Genomic DNA, 17,005 nt, shown 5'->3' with positions numbered 1-17,005 from the left:
GGTTGTCAGCAGGTGAAAGGCTGGTGTTCCTGGTCTAGCTCTGTTGGGATCTCCTGCAAATATGGTGGTCTCGGCAGAGTTCAAAGCTGATGGACATGCTTTTTTCTCTGGGAAGGTATTCAAGTTCCACCCTCACTCTGCTTCTGAGGGTCCATTCACAGGAGGACAGCCATGTCTCCCTTCATAACTGTCAGTGACATATGACCCAATCACATTTCTGAATAGGCCAATGCCTCAGTTATACCAATGTCTACCCGAGCAGCCCCGTGGCACCTGCCCACTACTTTGACATTTATGGTTCTGTGCAGAACCAAGGGACCTGCTGAATTGCTTATGTTTCCTCCAAAGGCTACAGAAAACTGGGATGCGGTAGAAAAGTTGTTCCCTTCTTCTTCCCAGGACTATTACTTCTCAATCCCTTTTTCCCCTGCTACTATAGCCCACTCCACAAAGCCTCTTCCCATCCTTGCCCTATTCAGAAGCAAATGAGAGGGAGGTACTGATCTGTGCTCATGTGCGATCCCAAACTCTACAGAGGAAATGGGAGGCCCTCTTCAGGAGCCTGTACTATGCCTGTACCATACTCCTATCTGAGAGCAGTGCCTATCGAGCTGGCAGGTTCCACAGCTCAGCATCCTTTTGTTGAAATCATGCAGCTCTGGGCTTCTGCTACATTCTGCTCATGACTTTCGCTCCAGAAAGAGGGAGGAAAAGAGTCTCTTGGAATCCTTCATTCCAACTGGCTGTATCTTTGCCCTCACCAATTCTCCTCTTACAGAGTCTGTGAGCATGGAAGTGTGGTTCAACATGGTGGGTCTGGTTCTGCTGCTACCTCTTCGTAATGTGAGTGTGGGTCTCTCTCATATACGGGTAGCTCTCCAGGAATATGGTCAGCCTTTCTGTTTGGGCCCTAGTGGCTCATATTCTAGGGCAATGTGAGAAGTCCCACTGAACCTTTGTTCTACTCCTGAATTCCAACGACTTTACTGGAGATACGGCTCCAGGAGAAAAAGCTTCTAGGGGTCATTTGGTCTCCAAACAGGACAGAAAAAACTAACTAGTATTCTACACGTCTGCGGGAGAAACACTCTGAAGATTCTAATGTAATTTCTGTTGATTTATTTTATCCTGACATATCTTATTTAACAAATTTTAAAGCAATCATCTTTGCTGAATGGAAAGGGATCGTGGTTTACTGTTAAAGTATTAGCACTCAACAGATAATTCTTAGTTCCAACAAATCTGTTGAACTGGAAATAAATCTTAAGGATGAAAAGATCTCTTGATAACTACAGCCATTTCAAAACCTATTAGAAAACAGAAAAATTAGAGAGCCAGATGAATTTCGCTCCTCCTGGACTCATTTTCCCTAGGAGCGAATTACACTGCTAGACAAGCTAAACTGCCGGTCCCCACACCAGCACCACACAGTCAGGCTGAAGACTTTTCCATTCCCAGAAGTCACCAGGGTTAGTCCTGTTCTGAAATGATAATGATAATTACCCATGAACATCACAGCCACCAAAATGTCAGTGAGAAATATCAAGTGGCAGAGTACACATCCACAACAATATTGCCCCAGAAAGTATGAGTAATAGGAAAGGTTTAAGACTCTGGGGAAAATACCTCCTTAGAACACCTAAGCAATGATACAAAAAGGTTTGCTGCTCATGGGATGGCAGCTAGAGGGGGTGGAAAGAAGGATGGAATGAGGATTAAGAGTCCTGGGTAAGGAAGTCCTGACTCCCATGAATGAGGACCACCGTTGGCTGAGACTCAACCTTCCCATTTCAACTGCTCCCAAGGACAAAGCAAAGCAGGGACTCCAACAATGCATCACTCATCCTAAAGTACTATTTAACATTTATTTCTAAAATACTTTTAACAAAAGATATTAACATATGTGTATATATACACTCTTCACCACCACCACACAGAAACACACACACACAAGAAAGAGGACACTGCCTCAGTCTCCTGCTACAGCTACGCTTTCCCCTAAATCGTTGTGTGACAGCTACCAGTTCGTGTCAGAAAGGTGGTCATTTGAAACAAAGAATGCTGCTGTTTTTAATTCATTGGTGAATCTATTATCCTGCTAGACTCAATGGTATTGAAGAACACACACCAGGTTTAAGCCCAAGGGTCTCACGGCAGCTTCTCCCTATCAGTCTTCATCTGTCTACCACCAGGGCTGTCACCGAGATGTCCACTGACACGTCTGTTCCTGTTGTTAAACTACCAAAATACTTCGTAGGTACCGCTCCCTGAGTACTGCTTCTTCCTCTTTGCCTCCTCCCCTGGGGCTCTCCAAACCTCTCCACCACGCAGAAATTAATAGGTTGGTGTCTGACACAGCAGAGAGCTTTCAGGAACTACCTTAACATTGGTCAGTGCCATGTGTCCTGCTAATTGTTTGCATATAAAAATAACTCCTCTGCCTAAGACATATCCACCCACATCCTGAGCCCCCACTGTGGGTACATCTATGCCAAACCAAGACTTCAGAAGCACATTTGAAGCCTGCAGCAGAAATCCCAGGAAAATAATTTAGAACACAAAACTAGTTCAGATATCTAGTATTGTAGAGCATTCTTAGGATAAGGCCCATTTAGAATTTGTGCCCAAGAGCTATTTGCAAATTTATAGTTATTTTTTTCAGTCAATTAGTTTGAGACAAGAAATGGAAGCTAAGTAAATAAATTAGATCATTAATTTGCAATAAATATAAATTATGCTAATTCTAAAAACTGAACATATATACAAACTATGTATATATAATAAATGAGGAATATACATAAGACTCTATTAGCAAAAGAAAGCTATCTTGACTTATTGTGTTGTAGAAAATCCATGTTTATTCATTCAATAGATTGTAACAGTTTTGGTATGTGTATGAAAATATAAGATAAACATTAACTGCCTACTGATGTTCTAACAAATCTATTTTCATTCCAAATGGAAATTAGAATATATTTTGCATTATTTAAGTTAATTACATGACATTTCTTATGAATAATGATGTATTATTTCATTCGTTACTTCTAATTATGTTCTGTTACAAGTGCAAGGCTGGCAACACCAGGACTAGCCTTTCCCTATTCCTCACAATCTGATGACTTGCATGGGAAGCAGGTCAAAAATATGCCCAGAATATAATGAACAGAGTTCAGTAATTGTTAACCATGATAGTTTAAAATTACCTGAGGAAAGTTTCACACAGAAATAAATAGAAATGGGGAATGGCTTGCCATGTTATAGGATATTCCTTCTTGCACCTAATAGGAGAAATATTCCACTTGTTATTTTAATACACTTAATTATCATCCTACCATTTCCTACAGCTGGAGAGAAAGCACCCCTAATACTGCCCTCCCTGGTCTCCACACTCACACACCAACAGTTATATTTTATATAGACAGTCAGATTGTAAAGTTATCTTTTTCCTGTTGTGAAAGTGATTCTATAGGGTTTTGTGCAATTTGGAGAAAATGCGGGAACTTCCTAAATACTAAAAAGCCAGTTGAATTCCATATTTCCCTCCTTTAATGCATGACCATGGACAGACCAGCCCATCTCACTCCATTCACAGCAGGGCCTGAAGCTAGAAGGTAAATCCTATTCGAAGAACAGGTCAAGGTCAAGGAAAATCAGCTAGAACTCAGTAATTAAGAACAGGGGCCAAGTGAACCACAAGGCCACTGCACGCATATCCTCATCAGCCAGAGTCAGCAAGGAGCCAGGGAGAGACAGTGGACAGTGGGAAGAGGCCAGGATGAGGTCTGGAGACCAATATGCACATGCTTTATGCACCCTGTTTCACGGGTGAGTCACCTTTATTTGAATGGGTCAGGACAAAGTATATAAAATCCGCACATTTTTCTCCATCCAATTTCAAACATTCCCTGCACACATCCAAAGCATCTATTAATTCCTTCAGTGTCAGGTGCCAACAATCCATCATTCTGTCTACTATAAAAACAAAGATGCCAGTCTCAGCTCCAAGAACAAAAAATAAACCTAGGAGAGGAAGAGCTCAGCCAGGAGGGCTCCTCCTTCTCCTCTGGTACCCATGACAGTGACTGCCCACTGACCCTGCATGCGGCCTCAGAATCCTCCTTAACACTGTGAGCTCACTACCAACTGCAGAAGAGGTGTTTGCGATAAAATGTATTTGCTCTCTGTGCACTAATTCCTCAGATGACAAGTCGAGACGGATGAGGGTCACACAAGGTTTGTCTTGCAATGGGGGTTGCCAGGATCATCTCTGGCAGGTTCTAGACACTGAAAAAAGAGGTCAGTCAACTTAGTGAATGATAAAAGCATCCAAGAGCTTCTTCTGTTCCTGCTGACCAATGCCATTGAAAACCGTTTCTAACTACAGACCCAAGGGTAAGCAAACATTTATATGGAAGCCTTCCCCACAGAAACAGGAAAAAGAATGCTCTAACTGAAACATCACTGCTACATGCAGAACTCTTGAACGCAATAACCCGCCAAATAAAGGGAAGAAAAATATGACCATAAGAAAACCAACTTACCCCACTGCAGCTCAGGACAAAGGACAGCAAGATTGTCCTTGAACATCTCGTCAAGCATATTTGAAGCTATACAACAGGCATGCACAGGGTGGAGGGAAAGACACGCTTAGGGAAATGTTAAGAAAGAAAAACTATCTTTAGTAATAAGGATATTAATATAGTGCTTGTGCTCATTTTATTTGCACAGGAAGGTTTAAAAAGAAACTCTTTTCAGAAATGAAAGATCATCAGATCACTAATAACTGCAGTTTCCTGAACAATTAAAGAAATTCACAAGATTACAACCTACACAGGAAATGACAAATATTTCTGATTTTTATGGAAGAACTAAAAGGGCACTTTTATCTATAGCATCCAGTCCATAAGCAGCACTGTTAAGTAATGAGGCTATTTTTATTATTTGTTCATTCACTTCAGGAGTACTCAACATGGCAATGGTCTAAAAACAGCAAACTTGCTCTTTCAGAAAGGTAAAATTGTATATTGGAAGGCATTTGCCAGAGTTTTCTTTTTTATGTATTAAAGTGGGACCTTAGAGCACAATTCCCATTGTGCCAAACTTTTGTTTCTAATATTCAGCAGAAATGTCTTTCAAGTTACATAGTCAAATTCTTCACAAATACACTTCATAAGGCTGTCCTCAACGCATCTTCCGAACACTGTCTGGACTTGATAACATTCGGTGTGCGATGCTCCTGTTTGGAAAAGTCTGCTTTTTTTAATAACCGATTCAATAAACTGTTGACAAATGATTTGTATAATATAGTATGGCCAGCAAGCCAGGTTTATCTCTGTCATTACATGCCGCATTCAACCCGTTCACAAATGTTGCCATGTTCCCCTTACGTTAGAGCTCCTTATGCCATTCTGAAGAGCAATCCAAAGATCAATACACAGTCTGCTGAAAACAACAGGACATAACAAATGAATAATTTTATTTACAATAAAAGCCCCAGTCCCTAAATGGATTCCACTAATGCTCAAATTCATTTTTCATGCTCAAGATGGGACATAGCATAATGCAAGGGAATGGGGTTCGGTAAAGTATTAACCATACTGGTTCGAATTTATTTAAGCCACGGACAATAGCTGGACCGCACTGAGGTACATGAATAAAACGTCCACTGCAGAATTCTGAAGATGCAATCTCCAAAATGCTTCTGTTCTCTCACCAAGACACTCTGAAAAGCATTTTCCAGTAACAAGAAATTAATGGATTAAAGACGTTCTGACATATCCTTCTGGAGTGTTGCACCACAGAGGCCAAAGCCTATTCAATCAGCTTTAAACACTGTTTGCAACGAACAGAAGTATTTGCTTTAGGTGGGGACAAGGAGGGATTGAAGTGGGTCTTTTGAGAATGAAGCAAATAGTCTTGCTTCAAAAGCTTATCTTTGGCCCCTGATCTGACAGTTCTTTTCCTCCTCTGAAAGGTATGAAAAAGTCAGTGAGCAAAGTCATAAGAAAAAAAAGGGTTGGGGAGAAGGAGCAAAATGTTGGAGAGCACACAAGTTGAAAGATGACATTTACAAGTCTCATGAATGGCACATTCCCCAAAGGCCACCTAAATACTCTGTTTTTAAAAGAAATCATCATAAATACAAAATAAATTTTTCCCATTCACATAAAATGCCAATATCCAGCCCTTAAGATGCAGACATGTCCACTGAAAATTAACATGCCAAAAAAAAAAAAAAAAAATAGAATCTTTCCCCATCTGCCATCAATTCATTCACCACTTTTACACTTAACTCTGTACACCTGTAACACAGAAATGTAAACAAGATTGCAACTGGCAAAGCAGGAAGGGAAAGTTTAAAAAATTCAGCTTGAATAGGATACTAAAAAACCTGGAATAAAATGGAACAAGATTTGGCTGGTGTTTGGGAATACTGAAAAGGCAGGATTTCCACAGACCCTTGTTGCCCCCCTCCGCTGAAATGATCCATTTGATCCTGATGTTTATCGTTTCATTTTAAATTCAGTCAAGATAGGACTTTGGATGCTGAGGAAAAAGAGCTGTGCAAGAGCAGGTCCTGCCCCACCCCTTTCCAGGAACTAAGGACTCAGCACAGAGTCAAACAAGAATGCACATAGTTCTGAGATGCGGCAGACTGGTTAAGTGTTTGCCCCTGTGCCTGGAACAGAGTAGGGGCTCAGGAATAAACTACTGCATGAATCAACATGCAAATAAGGAGCCAAGGGTCACAGAAAGGACTCTATTTTTTCCTGAGAGGGCAAGGCAGGTATCAAAACATCTTAGCTCAAACAAAAAAGTATAGGAAGGATCTCCCCATGCACAGACAGGCAGGGTCAAGGGTGGGGGGAACATGGTGAAGGGAAAGGCAACATCTCTTTAGGAAATAGTTGGAAAGGGGGAAGGCTGAGTCAAAATAATGAAAATCTTTTAAGACTATGCTAAAGAGTTTGGACTTTATCCTAAAAACAAAAACAAAACCCAAAACCAAAACCAAAAACAAGATTATATTCATTAGTAGTTTGTTCGCAAGGGAATAGGAAGGAGAGAGAGGATGGGAGCCGAGATCTAGAATGAGGTATGGGACCCAGTGAAGTCCGGGAGCGGGCAGGGTACAGGGAGCTGGAAGACCTGGGAGACCCACACAAAGGGGCTGATCTAGGGCAGACAGAAGAGATCACTGGGGGAAGATTAAAGCCTGCTGCTTCTCACCATTTATTTTATGAAATGTTAGTGGGCAGAGCCAGCCACAGCTTCAATTCCCAAATCACAAAAGAATATCGCTTTCTGCAGGCAAATGAGTAATGTATTAAGATTCTTCTCACAGTTACCACCTAACCAAGTTTACAAAGGTAAAGTAAAATTTTAGAAAAAAAAAAAATCACAAAATCATCATATAAAAAGGATTGTCTGAATATATTATCTACTGGCCCTGAGACCCCTTTAAACCATGCAGATATGAAATAGCCTCACAGAGTATACAAATTATAAAAATGTCCTGGTTCTGTTATCCCCAGAAAAGGTTGGCTCCTTCTTGCTACTTTCCAAACAAACTTAGGTTTGTTCATTTTAATACAATATCCCCCGTGTCCCTGGCATTTACTCAAAGATATGAGAACTGACCAGGCCCCATTTCCAAAATGGCAATTCCAGTGCTGTCTGGAACAAAACCAGTTATCAGTCATTAACCGCTCACTGTTCAGAATAGGCATTTCCCTAGAAGCGGAAACATGCATATGACCCACGTCTTGTATCACACATGCCAGATGGGTTCAAAAAGACCATGAAAAGTCAAGTTTCTTACTATCAGTATATAAATATGTTAAAAAAAAAATCACAAAGCTAAATTCAATCCATTATTAACCATTAAAAAGCCAGTACATCTCGGCAGCCTCACACTTTTCCAGGTCAAGGTATTAAAATGCATTTCATTCCAGGTCCCCTCTTTGATAGAAGATAGAAGTCAATGAAAGCTGGCACTAAAACAGGTGTCTATGGCATTTCAACCATATTCTTCTGACACCGGAATTCTCAAGCATTTTCTTAAAAAAAAAAAAATTCCTCAGAGGAAAAAGACAACCACAAACTTGCAGCAAGATCAAATGAAAAAATAAAACACTTCTGTTATTTTAAGAACTTCACAGTCTTTTAGAAGAACTCAATATAAAATTGGTATACGACTTGGAAATTGTTCTTTCTCAGAGGACCTTCCTCTAAAACCTCTGAACCATTCTATTTTTTATTTTTACTTCAATAGAGGAATATTTTCTAATATTGAGTGTTTATAATGTAGACTATTTTTTATACATTTAAAAGAAGAGTTAAATATCAAGTAGTCATTCATATATCATTTAGTTTACTGCTGTGATCATTAGTTTTATAAATTAACAATTTATTTAGCTAAAATTAAATTCGAGGAATTTGGGCATCTATCATAAAACCACAATTATCTTTTGGTGTATGTTTTATTACTATTATTTCCGATGTACAACAGTTACACGGCCAAGAAAGACGATTATTCCTAAAGTTCTCAAACACCTTGAAAATTCCCACGGTGGGTAAATGTATATATATTACTCCAGAAAAAAAATCTTGACATATTTACAGATTCAGAATTATGGAAACATTTATTTCAAAGTGAAATCATGTTATAGTATGGAAAATATTTATTATCTTAAAATATGAAATTTTATACTTTGTTGCACTCTGCATAATAAATTAGAGGGAAAACAGAAAAAAAAACTCTGAAGAGTCAGTGCAAAAGTCATATGCACACAGTCACGAGTGATACTTTCAGCAACATAAAAATAACTCCAGATTATTTCACCAGTTCCTGCTGCTCCCACAGCAAAGAATAAACCTTCCACTGAAGAGGAGGAAAGACTACAACTCGATAGTCAGAGGGAAATAAAAGAGCTCTACCATCAGTGACACTGGACAACGATCTAGAAGTTGCGATGCTCTCCAAGAAAAAAAAAAAAAGGATATTTCAGATCCTAAAACGAAAACAACTGTTTTGAAGTTATATTTATGTGTACGAATTTGCTTGAATAATCTCTAAGAGGTAAAGACACCAAGCCAATCTCAAATCTTCAGGTAATACCTTATTTTCCACATCACAGAAGTGCCACCCAATCTCTCTTACTATTAATATTCACAATTGATAACTGAAAACAAAGCACTCATGATATTCATTGGGCCCCCTTCAGAAGCACCTACGTATTTACACAGCGACGATAGTGAAAAGGTCAAGTAAAAATTCACCTCCAAAACCACGGTTGCTAAGCAACTCTTTTCAGAAGTTCTGCAACGTTGATCAAGCATATTACTGGTGCCACCAACTGGATTCGGAATAAATGCAACATCTTACCTGGTTTCTCCAAAGGGGGAGGAAGGTGGATTCTTTGTTTACCTTGGAGGGTGGACATTGGAGGTCATGCTGTAGTCCTTTGGTCTGTCAAGTTCAGAGGCTTTTTATTTTCCCTCTCTTAAAAAAAAAAAAAAAAAGGATACGTCCTGGTACCACAGGTTTCCTGTTCACAAGCGCAAAGGACAGTTCTGTTTTGAGAAAAACCACAGAGGGCTTGATGAGGTGTTGGCCAAATCTGAATGACATTTCCTCACAGTTGAAGCCTGAAAGAGAAAATGATTTAGAAATGAGCTTTTATAAAACTCAGATGAGAAACCCAGATTATACACAACTTTAAAGAAAGCAAATTCCATCATTACAGATTCTTAGTTGCAAAGACACCATTGAAGCTGTTCCCCACTTAAGGTCCACGAAGATGGATTCTGGGCAAGTCCTCCCAACATACAGTGTCCTCTCCTTACCCAGCATTGCCTTGCTTGGAGTGTTTTCAAGCAGAAGCTTGCACATGGACCACAAAAAAGTCTTCTTAAATCCCTCTGCGATTCAAGTTGTCACTTTAACCCAAACCTGCTAGGTCCTACCTGTTGGCTTATTTTTACCCCTTCATTTCACCATCTTTGCTAAGCTGAAATTTTTAATTGTTAAGCATTAACTATAAATCATTTAAATTGTAAATGTTTTCTCAAATGGTTTTATTTCTGTTTATATAAAAGCGATTTAGAAAAAGTACAAACACCATTTGACCTTGCCTACAACTACAAAAACATGAGCACGCTGAGAAAACTATTAGAGTAAAAATTCCAAAATTAAAGGGAAAATTTTTGAGAAAAACAAAGGACAAAACAGAGCTCAAGAATGAGAACAACTCCTGGCTGATGCGGAGCCAGGATGCAGCAAGACGTGTGCAATGTTCCATATCATCTTTTTTGGGGAAAGCCGTGGGGGTGGAGGGGTGGTTGAAGAAATATTTGGCACTTGGCAACTGGGTACGAGGTAATGATTTTCCAACAGTCAGATGCCTATACATGGCAAAGTTACTTTCTGAATGACTAAGACACAATCTTCTTGGGAAACCATTCATTTTTCTAATTTAGAAACCATCCCACTGTAAAACTATGAAAATAGATCAACCCATGGGAAACCAGAAATAGGATTACAAAAAGGATAATGTCAGAAAATGGTTGACTGTTTTATAAAGCATAACAATAAATGTATAATTGTTTAATGATCCTAATGTTCTCAATTACTCAAAAGATACAGGTCATGTCATCTACGGTCATCTAGAAGTACCCACATAGAGAGAGCCTAACATTTCAGGGACAAAGACATAAAATGGAAGGCCTGCCTCAATGGTACAAATACTGGTTTTCAGAACATTTACAACTAGCTCATGAAAGGCCAGTAAGGACATCGGTCTAATCCAGTGGGTTCTCAAGGTGTATTTCCCGGACAAGCAACATAAGCATCACCTGGGAACTAATTAGAAATGTGAATTCTGAAGTCCTACTCTGGACCTACCACACCAGAAACTCTGGGAGAAGGGCCAAGCAATCTATATTTGAATAAGCTGTCCAGATGATTCAGAACCATGATCAAACCCAACTAGTCTTCCAATCCTTGGGTCCTTCCCTACAGAATCATGGCAAACAAGCTGGCTAGCCTATGCTTGAGTATACCCAGTAGTGGAAGTTCACTACCCATTGCTTCTAAGACAATTCCAGCAATTACATAGCTGCCCTTTCTACCAAGGCTGTTTATCATGAATTTATGCCTTAGGGCCATATAAAACAAGGAGCATGCAAGTGGTAGTGCTTCAGATATTTAGAGCTGACCTTCATGCATTTCCCCCCATTTGTCTAAAATAAACATGGCACTTCATTTCAGTCATTCTGCAAACATCATTGATTCAATTCCACCACAACTCTTGGCGTGAGGTTTCTTTTTGCCTGCCCAGCTTCTACTTTCTGTATGTCTGGCTATACCACTCTGATTTTTCTTTGGGTAATACCCCACTATATTCTGTTTGTGGGACTATTCCCACTGCCTGATTGTAGGGACAGGAAAGTGATCCAGACATCCTTAGACCTCTGTCATGTGACTGGCTCAGGAGTGGACACAGGACAAAAAAAATGAAACACTTAAAAAAGGAGATCCATGAGAAGATTACTGCTGAAACCACAGGGAAAGAACTTTCTTCCTGCAGAGCTGCCAATCTGGTAGGACATGACAGAACAACTAGAAGTTACACGGAGTAGAGTCTGCCTGACTCTGAGAGAGCTGACACTGAGTCAGGCAGAGCCAAGACAGAGACCCCCATTCCTAGGACATTGTTTGAACACCAGGATCTAACAATGCTGTGAGGAGTAACGTGCCCAGAATGAGTTTCCTCTCAAGGATGACTGTACAGAATTGACTTAAGCACAGGCTCCAGTTGGTGAGCGCCTATTAGGAGTCTCTGAAAAGCTCTTCATCTGGTTTTTGGTTTCTCTTACCATTTCTCCTTCATCCCTATGCCCAGCCCCATTCTTTCCACCACAGAGCTTCACTTTTTCATAATTAATGTGTTGTTTATCATCTTAATTGCATTTTTATAACTATTTCCCATGTCAAAAATATGTAGGGCTTTTGCAGGTTTTTATAATTTGTACATAAATTGTATCATGCTTTAAAGATCATTCTGCCCTTTTTTTCCCAACAGTTTTAGAAACTCATTCATGTTTCTCTAAGTAGATATAATTCATTCCTTTCTACTGCTTATTCACTCTCACTATATTACACTGTAATTTTTCTTACCTGTCCCTCTAGTGCTGAAGAATTAGCTTGTCTCCCATCTGTACCACAAATACAACTGTGGTGACCACCTTACCTAGAGTTCCCTAGTATGTAAGCTAGAGTCCCATTATTTGGTCTTAATATCCGGATTTTCTAAAATAAATGCACCAGTTTGCATTCCCAGAAGCAATAGATGCAGATTTCTATTTTCTCCCATCCTTGCCAGCACTTGGGATTCTGATTTCCTAACTGTTATGGTCTGAGAGGCAAAATGGAATCTCTTAATTTTACTTAGTCTCCAACGTGACATGTGTAATGGGTATTTCTCCTTGTATTGCCAATTCATACTTCGCTCTCTTTTGTTTGGGTTTCCTCCCTGCTATGTTCTCATTTTTCAGAGACCCTTGTATATTTAAATATTGATCTTGGTCTTTTAAACATGACAATTATATTTTCACCATCTGTTAGTTTTCCTATCATATGATCCATTAAACAAAAAGCATTCATTTTGATGTATTCATCAATTATTTACGGTCTGTGCTCTGTGACTCTTACGTAACAAACCCTTCTCTACCACAAGGTTATAAAAATACAGTCTTAAATTTTTGTCTCCCGGCTTTATAGCTTCATTCTTAATAGTTAGGTATTAATCCACTTGGAACTTTGCTTATGGTATGAAACACAAAAATGTGTTGTTGTTGTTTTACTTTTGTGAAACCATTTTCCTAGCATCGATTGCTGGGAATAATTACACCAAATCCCCTTATGTACAAAGGAATGAGTCTGCACTTAAAATATTCTGATTCTATGATAGATGCTAAAGAACAGGGGTGCCAAATGTTTTCTCTAAAGGGCCAGATTCAGCAGGTCACACAGTCTTTTATGAAAACTACTCGACCCTGTTACGGCAGTATAAAAGCAACCAAAGACAATACATAATAAACGGATGTGCTGTGTCCCAATAAAACTTTATTAATAAGAAGAGGCAGCAGCCTGGACTTGGCTTCTGGGCTGTAGTTTGGCAACTCCTGTTATATAACGTTAATGCCTTGTAAAAGGAGGATCCTTCTTTATTCACCCATATAAATTTTAGATTCAACTCTGCCCCTTGAAAAAATTATTCCTGAGATGCTGATTAGAATTACACTGATTTTAAATTTTAATTGAAGAAATATGACACCTTCACAATATTCAACCAATCCATTTATGTATGCTGCATTTATGCTCTATAATACCATAATAAAACTCTGGTCATAGGGCTTTAAATTTCCCTTACATGTTTTATGAATTCTTAAATTTATTCCTAGATAGCTTTTAGTTTATGTCACTATTATAAATGATATCTTATCATCATCATAGTTTATAATTGGTTTTTCCCAATACAGAGGAAAGCTATTGATTTTTATATTTTGCTCTTACAAGCTGGCAACCTAGCTGAACCCTTGTATTGCTATTAATAGTTTCTGATTCTCTTTGGTTATCTATATAAATGATTTTACTTAGAAATAATGACAATTATCTCTCTCACTTCAATCTTTCTACTTTTGTTGGTTTGTCTGGCTGCGTTGGTCAGGTATCTGGTAAAATGCTGAAAGGTACAAGTAACACGGGCATCCTTGTCTTGTTCCCAACCTTAAAGGGAATGAGGGAATGTTTGTTTGTTCCACTAAAAATGATATCTGCCATAGGTTTTTAGTACAAAAGCTTTACCCAGCTTAAAAACAAAACAAAACAAAAAACCCTCCATTTTAAGTCTGCTAAGGGTTGATTCTATTCAAAAAAAGAAAAAGAACTTAGTTTTATTAAATGTTTTTTGTCATTGATCATACAATGTCTTGTTCTTTGTCATTAATGTGATAAATTATGGTAACACTTTTTTAAATGCTGAAACATCCTTTCACTCATGAAAAATTAAACTTAGTCACAATTATTTTTAATACACTGCTAGATTTGAAGTTTTAGTGTTATTTCATGCCATAAATGAAGTTAGCCAATAATATTTACCTAGTTTTGTTTAAAAAAAAATCAAACTTATAGGTTGGCTCTTCTTTGTTCTATAAGAAGTTGTATAAACAAGGATTTTCTGTTCCTTGAGATTTAAATAAAACTACTTGTCAAACTGTCTAGGCCTATTTTTACACCACAGAATTGTTTTGATAAGCATTACAATTTATTTCATGGTTACTGATTACATTTTTTCCTTGCATCAATTTTTTAGCCTAAATTTATCCTAAATCATTTTTTCGCCTAAATTGATCTTTATTGGTAAAAAAAAAAATTCATTCTTTTTTTTAATAGATTAATAATTCATAATTATTTCTTTTACCTATTTTGTAGATAAAAGGTACTTATTCATATGTATATTTTTTATCAGTTTTCCTGGAATTATATCTAGCCTATTAAGCTTCAAAAAACTTTTTTCTAGTTCTTTGCTCTTATTAATAATCTCTAGTTTATTGCTTATTTTCTGCAATAAAATTCTTTCCCCTTTTTTCTTCCTTCCTTGTTTCTTCAGATTTATCATGTCACAGTTTTTCTCTAATTACTTGAGCCAAACATTGAGCTTATGGGGTTTCAGACTTTCTATTTTCCTCCTAGGTAACAAAAGCTATACAGTGCCTTCAAAGTATTCCATTACTAGCTCTCTCAAACGTTGACCTTTGGTGCTTTTATTACTCAGTGGTAAAATTTTGCTATTCTTGTTATCATTTCCCATTTCACCTGAGGGTTATTTTGTAGGTCTTTTTGTTTCCAAACATTCGGGATATTTCTGCTAACGATGACTGATTTTAAAGTGCTGTAGTTTAAAGCACTAAGAACAATAAATTTTGCATTGGTTGAGAAGTTCTATACACATGGTAAACCAAACTCATCAACTGTTACCCAAATCTGTTCTTCCCCTGCTTACTCTTATTTCATCGGCTTCTGAAAAGATGGCGCTGGATTTCTAGGTACGATCGTTGAATCCCTGTCAAAGGGCATCAGGTCCTGGCTTCTGCACTTTGGCACGTGCATATGCTCCTACTCATGTCACTCCCCTGAACTACTGCTCCTTTTCTCTTTGTTTGTATTTGACAAGCATAACTTTTTCCATCCCCTTATCATTAGACTGGGCCCTTTGAAATGTATTTCATAAATAATATAGCATTTTGTTTCCCATCCGTGGGACAATCTGTCTTGATTAGTTTAACCCGCAGATATTTATGCCGGTTATTCTTTGAGCTTATTTGGAACATCCTATCTCACCTCTGTTTCCATCTGCTCTTTCACTTTTTTCTCCTTCCTACCTTCCACTGACTAGGATCAAATTTCTTCCTGTGGGTATGAAAATTCGGCAACCTAGTTCCTTTCAATAGAGATTATTCTTATCACAGTCTAAACTAGTGCTCAATTTCCCCGTCATGAAAGCAGACCCATCTCTCAGTCCCTTGGCATATTCTTACCCCCTTAGGTCTCTTTCAGGTATCTTACCCATCCCCCCCCCCCCCGGTTTACCTTCTGATGCGTTGAAATAATAGAGCTTTGGAATTTCATGTAGTTACTGATATGCTGGGTTTTTATTGGTACCCTCAGAGATCTCCTCTGAAAACACTGGATGATGGAATGCACAAAGTGCAGCTCACTAGGTCACATGAAGTATTACCAAAAATGGTAGTATATCTCTTTGCCCAAATCCAATTCAGTCTCTTCTGTAATCGTAGTAAAATTTTGCCCATTTGTGCTGCTAGCAGACATGCTTCCTCAAGTTTTAATTTCAGTGGAGAAGAAAAACACTCCAGCAACCATAAAGGGAACAAAAGTAGAGCAAAGGATAAGAGCCAATATTGTGTGATGGGAAGATTCCTGCATCTCCAGGATCTCAAACTGTCTGCAAGGCTGAGATAAATATTAAATACTTTCCTCTCATGTGAAGATGACCAAAAGCAATTTTATATTAAGCTAAAGTAAAAATTGCTGATTTTTTTTTTTTAACCCAACAAGAAGGCTGGATGTACCAATCTTCTGTTGAATTCCCAGAGGAAAATCATCTCCTGGGATCTCTGTTACTTAACAAATATGGAGATGACACCTTCTGGCACCCAGAAAACCAAGCACCAGGTTAGGGACCTCCGTCTAAGCTTTAGGTCTCCTTAGGCTTTTCAGCAGCCTCAGCTAAGACAGAAATAGAAGGCGACTCCACAAACAGGGACTGAGATCTGCATGTGTCTGTTTGTAAACAATAGCATATTAATGAACACCTAAAGTCTTATGCTTTTAGCCAGTTCTTTAATTTATATTCCTTAATAATTACATCTGTTATCTTGAACTAAAAATATATGCCTTCAAGGTATTAAATCAGTCTCTATTTTCCATCCTTTCAGCTGTCAAAGTTATTTGTACCCCCTCTTTTCCTCTCTACCCACTATAACCTGTCTCTGCCTCTCTCGCAGCAGCTGGCAGCATGTAGTTATTTTTAGAACTTTGTCTTCAAAATTTAGTACGGAGAAAGAAGTGATGAAAAGGTCTCTACTGACTATTCACATTTAGTTTTGTGACTCGGTGGATTTGATCAGTCATTTTCTGGTAGGGCTAGATAGGTAACCTAATTCGTGGTGAAATAAGGTTCAATGGGCACAAAAGCAAATGCTCTAAAATGCTAAATTTCCCAACCATTAACAACGGGACATGACAACCACTCACTTCAGGGTAGATCAGGTTTCTCCCTGGTTTGCTTTCAAATGTGATGTTAATGTCTTACTAAAATAACTGCCATATGCCTCTAACCTTGTCCCCCCAAAGAAAAATCAACTGTACAGAACTGAACAGAAAAGGCCCTCCAAGACTGCATAGATTCAGTTCCCCTCA

The 17,005-nt window shown here is 38.5% G+C and overlaps 1 protein-coding gene across 8 annotated transcripts in view; it reads right to left on the bottom strand.

The window, feature by feature from the left end:
* Positions 1-17,005, bottom strand: part of FHIT (fragile histidine triad diadenosine triphosphatase) — a 1,378,910-nt gene that overhangs the window by 747,498 nt on the left and 614,407 nt on the right. For 7 of the 8 annotated variants that reach the window (XM_045807502.2, XM_045807501.2, XM_087866889.1 and 4 more), the window contains one exon: positions 9,532-9,651. In XM_045807502.2, coding sequence (XP_045663458.2) covers positions 9,532-9,634 — 103 coding nt within the window. In that variant the 5' untranslated portion in view covers positions 9,635-9,651. Of the gene's footprint in view, positions 1-9,531; positions 9,652-9,849; positions 10,261-17,005 lie in introns of those variants that run through there. The other variant, XM_045807498.2, reaches the window with a different exon arrangement.

Source organism: Ursus americanus, chromosome 14, assembly GCF_024610735.1.
Source record: "Ursus americanus isolate L20-20 chromosome 14, mUrsAme1.1.p, whole genome shotgun sequence".
Lineage (NCBI taxonomy): Eukaryota > Metazoa > Chordata > Mammalia > Carnivora > Ursidae > Ursus > Ursus americanus.
Note: the sequence above shows the minus strand (reverse complement) of the source record. Positions and strands in the feature narration are given on the sequence as shown.